This window comes from Ammodytes marinus, assembly GCF_949987685.1.
Source record: "Ammodytes marinus genome assembly, chromosome: 14".
Classification (NCBI taxonomy): Eukaryota; Metazoa; Chordata; class Actinopteri; order Uranoscopiformes; family Ammodytidae; genus Ammodytes; species Ammodytes marinus.
The window spans coordinates 1,776,875-1,786,248 of NC_137218.1; the positions used below are offsets into that span (position 1 = coordinate 1,776,875).

The following is a 9,374-nucleotide window of genomic DNA, read 5'->3' on the forward strand; positions in this document are numbered from 1 at the left end:
TATAGATACACTATTAACAGACACACACATGTGCTTTTACTGCTGACCCGGAGCCAGAATTGTAAAACCAGCGTCTCGCCCCGGAAGGAAAAAAGAAAAAAAATTGTTGTCAATCGGTCTAAAAGTTCAACAAACCGTTTGACTAATAATTCTTAAATCTGTCGAGTTTTCTTCTAGTAACACCAGAGGAGTTCAGTCAATGGCTGTGTTCGGAAAGCCCTACCAACGTCCTACTCATACTAAAAGCCCTACTAACGTCCTACTCATACTAAAAGCCCTACTAACGTCCTACTCATACTAAAAGCCCTACTAACGTCCTACTCATACTAAAAGCCCTACAAACGTCCTACTCATACTAAAGCCCTACTAACGTCCTACTCATACTAAAGCCCTACTAACGTCCTACTCATACTAAAGCCCTACTAACGTCCTACTCATACTAACGTCCTACTCATACTAAAAGCCCTACTAACGTCCTACTCATACTAACGTCCTACTCATACTAAAAGCCCTACTAACGTCCTACTCATACTAAAGCCCTACTAACGTCCTACTCATACTAAAAACCCTACTAACGTCCTACTCATACTAAAAACCCTACTAACGTCCTACTCATACTAAAAGCCCTACTAACGTCCTCCCTCCTACATACTCAACATGTATATACTACATACTGTCTAGTTAACCATCCATTGTGTATGCGAGGTTCGTCGGACCGTTTACACTGAAGTATACAGAAGCAATAAAAAAATTCTGTGTCGTTTGAAAAGACGCGATGCATTGTGGGGCGGTTGAGTATGAAAAGTAACCTGTCGATCCATACACAAAATCTTTTCCGGGAGTAAGTACTCATCCGGGCATTCTATTCTATTCATACTCAAATTGACGTCAAAATTAGTATGAGTAGGATGTTAGTAGGGCTTTTAGTATGAGTAGGACGTTAGTAGGGCTTTTAGTATGAGTAGGACGTTAGTAGGGCTTTTAGTATGAGTAGGACATTAGTAGGGCTTTTAGTATGAGTAGGACGTTAGTAGGGCTTTTAGTATGAGTAGGACGTTAGTAGGACTTTTTAGAACACAGCCACTGTAACTCAACTTTGACAGAGGACTAAAAAACCTTTCGTTAAAACACAAAAATCTTCAATGACTCTTTCGTTCGTCAGGTTGTAGCTGGTTTGGGCTCAAAAAATACCCGACAACAACAAAAATAAATCTCAACAACTACTAGAAGTTTTGGCCTTAAAATAAAAAGCTATTCACCCTTCATATTGTTTTTTTTTGGGGGGGTTTAGACAAAGATTTGCTCATTGGATATTATTTTTTTTTAAATTCTTTTGTTCCCTAAAAGATGTCAAAATGTCTCATCTTCAAACGACGTTCTTCACATATATTCTATGAAATTCGATTGTAGGGAATCCGTTGCACGATAAGTTGGTTGACTTGATTTGGAGGAGTTTAAGCGCTGGTGTGTTCCAGAAAATTCTCTACAGATCCATCGGAAAACATTCTTGACGAGTGTAGGTAACTCCGATGATTTCCGAGTCTTCTTATGGATAGAAAGATCCAAGAATTGATTTCCAACAAACTCCAGGACAAGTTTCTGTGTTTGGTTAGCTGAATGTAGATCCCCGGGTGTTTGAGTAGTGCCTTGATAATTCTGCCCAAAAATCTTAAAAATATTTCGTCGATTAGCCCTCCTCCTGTGTGTGTCTTGAATACAACTCAAGATCTTTTGTTTAAAACTTCTGCAGAACCTCAGAAAAATTGATCAAAAAGGAGAAAAAAAATCTAGAACTTCACAAAAACAGCGTCAACTTACTATTGGTTAGATTTTGGACCAGAGCAGCAATGTTTGACTGTGTGTATGAATGGGTGAATGTGGTTAGAAATGTGAAGCGCTTTGGGGCTGAGAAAATCGGCAAAATAAAAGCGCTATACAAGTCAAGTCCATTTACCATTTACCTTTCGATTTGGTCGCCACGAGATTTTAAAATCCATTCCAAGAAAGCAGCAGAAGTTAGCTGTGTGTCCCATTGTTAGGCTGAGACTTGAGACTCCTCGACGATTTTTTGACAAGAACCGTTCGAGATGTTCTAAATGTTCTAAATGTTCTAAGTTTTTCAGAGAACGTTAGCCAAGGAACTAGACAGTCTTCGGGCTTGAAAATATGTCTCCGAGTTCGCATCCATTCAAGAAGGTAACTTTTGGGTTCGACATTCTCGTGGTTGAGAATTGAGATCTCCACATATCTAGATATTTGGGGGTATTGCATTGGCCAGTTTTGTTACTGTTTTTTACCCCCCATCCCCCAGGTAATTGACCATTAATAGTGAATGTTTATACCATAGTCTGTGTGAATACTCTATTCTGATTGGCTGGAGAACATTCCATAGGTGTGGATTAACCCCTGATGTATGGACACCTAGATGGAACTGTTTACATTATGCCCACTTTATGTGTGTTATGTATTCTAATCTTGCCCCTGTAAAGCACTTTGAGTGGCCTTGTGTCTGAATTGTGCTATATAAATAAACTTGCCTTGCCTTGAATGCGTCGCCGCTGATTAAACGGTGTTGATAAGGGACACAACTTGAATGTTCCTATGAATCAGCCACTCAGCTTGTTGCTTGATACTCCGGTCACATTGAGATGACCCATAGCACCTTTTCTTAAGGTGTTTTGAATTCAAGCCTCAACACAACCAGTGTGTTTCTGACTCCCCAGGTGTGTGTACATACTGTTGTGTTTTGTGTCCATTGTTGTCTTGTATTGCCGTGTGTTTGTAGCCTCTAACTCCTTTGCTGTGAACTAATTTGCCCTCTTGGGACATTTAATAAAAAACCTTGAACCTTGTCCTCAAATTCCTATCCAAAGTTTTTTTCGATGATTTTTGCGACGATGCTGATGATGGTGAATCCTTTTGAAAACCATTTGATTGATTTTCTTTTCAGTGGGATGTTCATTTAAAATCCCACGAGCGTGCGGTCACAAAATGCACCCCCAGAGTAGGCCTAAATATGCCAGTCTTTTAGCCCAAAACACAGCCCCAATATGGACTCTTGAGGGGTTAATAGAAGAGGGATGGAGAGGTTAAAATGCCTTGGGTTATAAATCCAACCAACCAACACAAACGAGTTGACGGCCAGATCGGGACTGAATTTCCGTTTCTAAATATCTTCCATGGATCCAAAAATATGAAAAAATATGAAACTTTCCAGGACAATATATCCATTCTGAGGAGGGGGGGGGGGAGGGGCGCTCCTGTGGTGTAGAGCGTGTACCATTCAAACTCAGTCCTCATTGCAAACGGATCCCCGGGTTTGATTTCGGGCCAGGGGTTGTTCATTGCATTTCCTTACCCCTCTCTCTCTCTCTCTCTCTCCATTTCCACTCTGTATATCTTTAAATTGTCCAATAATGGAGTGAACGGCTTAAAAAAATCTTTAAAAAAAAAAATTTAAAATTCCACTCAGAAAGTAGTAAATCCAGGCTGAATTGGATGGTGGAAGGATGCGTCTTCAGATCTTCAATTTCCTGTGATTCTTGTGTCCAAATATGGTCGCGGGAAGAGGCGGGATTTAGGCTGATGCTGGCAAATGATTGGACCAGAGAAAACGGTGTCATAGAAGTCAATGCACATCCAGGTATTTATTTTGCTGTTGGTGGTCTTTCTGAACCCCAATGGCCTTCGAAGGGTCATGATTTTGGGGTACGAGGGAGGGGTAGAGTGGGTGTTTTAGTGTCCAGGGTGTTGGTGGGAGGTGAAGGGAGTGAAGGAGGGAGGAGGGGAGAGAGACAGAGACCTCGACCCAGGACTGATGCCTCCAGCTGGGGGAGAATCAACCGAAGACTGGGAGACACTGAGGGGGAGAAAAGATTATTTATTTTTTTGATAGATAGATAGATAGATAGATAGATAGATAGATAGATAGATAGATAGATAGATAGATAGATAGATAGATAGATAGATAGATAGATAGATAGATAGATAGATAGATAGATAGATAGATAGATAGATAGATAGATAGATAGATAGATAGATAGACAGACAGACAGACAGACAGACAGACAGACAGACAGACAGACAGACAGACAGATAGAGAGAGAGAGAGAGAGAGAGAGAGAGAGAGAGAGAGACTGGGAGAAAAGATTCAATCATTATTCTATGATTCATAGTTTGACACTAATATGACTGATTGTTTATGCATCATTTAATAGCTAGGGAGAGAGAGGGAGATATTTATTGTAGTTTTTGAGACGCTGAGACAGAGAGAGAGAGAGAAAGAGAGAGACGGAGAGACAGAGAGAGAGAGACATAGACAGAGACAGGGAGGGAGGGAGGGAGAGAGAAAGAGAGAGACAGACCGAGAGAGGGAGAGAGAGAGCGATAGAGAGGGATAGAGAGAGCGATAGAGAGGGAGAGAGAGAGAGAGAGAAATATTTAAAAATAATATTAAATATATTGATTGCAGGTTTTTCTTTTCACAATACACAATCAAACAAACACCTTCACCATCACAACATATAAAAAATAAAATAAAAACAGAGAGAGAGAGAGAGACAGACACAGAGAAAGAGAGAGAGAGAGAGGGAGGGAGAGAGAGAGAGAGAGAGACAGAGAGAGAGAGAGAGAGAGGGAGGGAGAGAGAGAGAGAGAGAGAGAGAGAGAGAGAAAAGATTAAATTTTTTTTCTTTTTCACAATTTTTTATTGTAGTTTTTTCAAATCATCAAACAAACACCTGCAACATCACAAAAAAAAACAGAACAGAAAAAAGAAAAAACCTGTTGGTTCAATCGGACCCTCACCTGACTGTCTCACACACACAGACACACACACACACACACAGACACTCACCTGACTGTGTAGCTGCTGCTGTGGTTGGCTGGATCCGTTACCCCGGCAACAAAGAGCTTCTTTGGGGGTCCGTCAGACTCCACCCCTCCTGTAAAGATAAAATTCATTAAAAACCTGCAGTGTGTCGAATTTTGGGTTTTATTTCCTAGCAGATTTTGTAGAAAGTAATTATAATATCCATAAGTACATTTAATTTAGTGCATAATAGCTGATTTTTTTTTTTTTTTTTTCCCTTAGAAAGAGTCTCATATATGTCCATATTTCTGCATATTTTGGACCAAGGCCTAGTGCCGCCATCTTGAAAGTGTCATAGTTGGAAAGTCATCAGGTGCATTGTTTAAAATTTAGAATTGTTCTTGTCCTTGAAGGCCACTGTAGCTTCTGTTATTATTCGAAAAGGGTTGGGGTTACCCAGGGAGCGTTGCATTCTAGAACTTTGTAGAACTTTCTTGATGATGTCATAAAATATTCAAAACATTTTTCTCAGCTATTATGCACTAAATTAAATGTACTTATGGATATTATAATTACTTTCTACAAAATCTGCTAGGAAATAAAACCCAAAATTCGACACACTGCAGGTTTAAAGTTAACTTCAGTGCATTGACATATTTTTTTCTCTAAAGAATGTTAATTAATGTACACTGTCCCCTTTTAAAATAAAGAATTTGAAATCTGAAATCAGGTGATGTCTGTGTTTTGTGTAAACAGCTTTGAGTCTGGACCAAACAAACATTGGTTGCGTTCCGAATCACATACTTTCTACTATATAGTTTGGTAGAAAAAAGATTTAGGATGTCCCGATTCTTGTGGCCAGATTTAGGATGGTTAGTAGTACCCGGATGTCCTACTTCATGCGGCCAAGATTGTTAGTGTTGAAAAGTGCATCCTATTTGGGCGATTCTGATCCACAATCCAGTGCGCACGTGAAGTGACGTCACATCGACGAAGCCTCCATATGAAAACAAACGGGGATGCGACGGATATAAAAGCAAGAGGCAAGATCAAGGCGCAAGTGACGTCACATCGACGAATTTATGATGAAATAAAAGAGTAAAAGTATGTCCCAATAGTATGCCTACTGCATCCTAACTAGATTATTTTTATCGTCGGATGTAGTATGTAGAATAGAAAAAAGAAATGAGTATGCGATTCGGAACGCAAACACTATTTACCTTTCCTCTTGAGTGGAGTTAGTGCCGGCCACCTCACCGTGGCACTGACTGCAGGTCTGTGGGACGAGGGACAGATAATTAGACAAGGCAAGGCAAGTTTATTTCTATAGCACAATTCAGACACAAGGTCATTCAAAGTGCTTTACAGGGGCATGAAATACATCAAGATTAAAATACATCAAGTATAGAATAAAGACATTAGAAAAGCGAATGCAAAAATGTTAATAGAAATAAAGCATTTGAATAAAATAGAAATGACAAGTTAAAAGGGATCAGCAGATCAGAAATGTATTTTGGCCCTAAACCATTTAGTGCTTTATAAAGTAGACTGATTCAGACAGAAGATTTGAATGAAGATATATCCATAGGAAAGAAAATGTGTTTGTTAGTTTTTTGCACCTGAACCTCCTGGTGGTACTGGGGGAGGAGTTAGGTGGACAGACAGACAGACAGACAGACAAGGCAAGGCAAGGCAAGTTTATTTATATAGCACAATTCAGACACAAGGCCACTCAAAGTGCTTTACAGGGGCAAGATTAGAATACATAAAACACATTATAAAACATTTAAAAGCGAAGACAGACAGACAGACAGACAGACAGACAGACAGACAGACAGACAGACAGACAGACAGACAGACAGACAGACAGACAGACAGACAGACAGACAGACAGTTTCCCGTACCTGAACCTTCTGGTGGGACTGGGGGAGGAGTTAGGGGTGACGCCGCTGTCTGATGATTGGAACCACTGAGGGAGGAAAGAATAAAACAGTCTGAAGTCTCTGATATAGATTCATCTTAAAATATCTCTTCAAAATCCGTTATGAGATTTCAGGGAAAGCAGAAAAGTTTAAACAGATGTGTCAGCCTTTCCTGGACTATATAACAGCACTGAAGGGACCTACACGACACCTTTTTTGCTTATTATTTATCCGTACGGTAGTTTAAACAATGTAATTGGAAATCATTAGAAACATGTTAAGTAGAGTACGCCATGTGAGCTGTTAATTGTAATTGCGACTGTGTCTCAGGTGGTAGAGCGGGTCGGCCGATGATCAAAGGGTTGGAGGTTCGATTCCCGCCCTGCCACCTGTGTCATGGTTGTTGTGTCCTTGGGCAAGACACTTCACCCACCTTGCCTCGTGTGAATGTCGATAGTTAGCCTGCTATCGGTGTATGAATGTGTGTGAATGGTAACGTGTAAATGGGAACAGGTCTCCCTTGCAAAAGAGTCTCCGGACTCAATGGGATTTACCTGTAGAAATAAAGGTTATAAAAAAAAATAAAATAAAAAAATTCATTTTGTCTTCGGTTTGTGTGTTTGTGTTCCTTAAATTAAAAAAGAAAAAAAATTAAAAAGATTATTTGAAAAAAAATTAAGATTGAGTTTGAAGAGTCTCGTCTAGATCATTTTTAACAATCTCATTTGGATTAAAATCTTGTACACACATACAGATTATTTTTGTGGAAAAATTCTTGTACCCACAACAGAGCTTTAGAATATCTCTCTGTATCTCTCGGTGTATGAGTGTGTGTGTGAATGGGTGAATGTGGTAAGATATGTAAAGCGCTTTGGGGCTGAGAAAATCGGCTAGAAAGCGCTATATAAGTCAAGTCCATTTACCATTTTACACACAACTACACAAAAAACGATTGAACACACTATGAACCAGTGTGAGCTCAGTGGGTCCTCACCTGCCTCTTGTGATCCAGTCTGTCTCCGGTCAGAGAGAACGGAGAGAGAGGGACGAGCTGGAGGAGGAGGAGGAGGAGGAGAGGAACGAGGGATGAAAGTTATTATTTAAGTCTCAGATTTCCTACTTGTGTTTCTCTAATACTTTTATTTATATTGCACTTTTGGAGGAGCCCAAGACTAGAGAATGTCATTGCCAGCGACTGCTCTGTAATTGTTAATGTGCATGTGACAATAAATAATCTTGAATCCTGAAAGTTAGCGGGAGTCGGATGAGAGCCTGGAGACTCAATTATAAACATGGGCCAGTATCCAGTTTCAAGGTAGACCACGGTATGAAAAAGTCAAGGTTTGGAAATCTCTATTATTTTCTGTCAAACCACATACAACATTTAGAATAACATTTAACTCAATTTTACATTTAATAACAAAAACCCTGAACCGATTTGAACACAAAGAACAATAAAAGCAACATGAATAAATCAATGACCAAAGATATAACATTGCTCTGTAACAAAATAATACTGATGAAAAATAAAAACTATTGGACTGTGCTGTAAACCAAAATCAATTTAGAAAACAAATAAACGCTTAAGAGCTACAGCTTCCTTTTTTTTATTTTAACCTTTATTTCTACAGGTAAATCCCATTGAGACCGAAGACTCTTTTACAAGGGAGACCTGTTTTCCTTTCCCACGTTACCATTCACACACACATTCATACACCGATAGCAGCAGGCCAACTATCGACATTCACACGAGGCAAGGTAGGTTAAGTGTCTTGCCCAAGGACACAACAACCATGACACAGGTGGCAGGGCGGGGATCGAACCTCCAACCCTTTGATCATCAGCCGACCTGCTCTACCACCTGAGCCACAGTCGCCCCAACAAACCTTCACCAAACCTTTTATCCAAAACTTAATACTAAAATAAAAAATAAATAAATAAATAATAAATATGCGGGATGGTGGCTCTGTGTATCCAATTCTCGGATTGATACACATATTGTTACAGCCCTATAGCATACTATATCACCCGTCACTGACCTGTGATGGACAGCTGGGGTTGATTGACACACTGCTGCGTCTGTACCGAGCTGAAGACACCGGACTGAACACCGTCATCCCGTCACTGACACGATGAAAACAAACCGACAGAAATAACGTGAGAGAGAAAGAAATAATTTAAAGGTGCTCCGAAGAACTGTCAGTCTGTGTTAATTCTAGCGCCCCCTTTGGACAAAAGCGGTAGTGTTTTTACTACGCCAGCTGTTGTTCCTGGGTGAGCGTATACCCATGACAAAGGCATTAAGAAAAACTATATAAAAATAGCATTATTTGCACTGATGGTCTCGTTTGCTGTTACATGTAATTTATGATCATCAGAGGAAAAATGAGACTGTTTCAGAAATATTTAAAAGTTCCTCGTAGCACCTTTAAATAGTAGAGACCCCTCTGCATGACATGGTTGATAGAATGTCTACATACAAATAAATAAATATACATGTTTTTTTATTGGGATTATACATGCGGGTGCAGTACCACTGACCTGACACTGGTGATCATGGGGGCGCTGTTTGACCTGCGCAGTGCCCCGCCTCCTGCTCCGCCAGCTGCGCCTGCGCACTGGTCCACTTCCATCCGCTCCAT

General features: G+C 40.1%; 1 protein-coding gene across 1 annotated transcript; it reads right to left on the minus strand.

Moving 5' to 3' along the window:
• Positions 1-3,735: 3,735 nt before the first annotated feature.
• Positions 3,736-9,374, minus strand: LOC307260571 (P2R1A-PPP2R2A-interacting phosphatase regulator 1; the record flags this gene model as incomplete). The annotated part of the gene is made up of 7 exons (XM_080040844.1): positions 3,736-3,859; positions 4,856-4,943; positions 6,031-6,086; positions 6,715-6,779; positions 7,727-7,783; positions 8,772-8,856; positions 9,274-9,374. 7 exons carry the CDS (start codon positions 9,372-9,374, stop codon positions 3,736-3,738), a joined length of 576 nt encoding a protein of 191 aa, XP_079896970.1.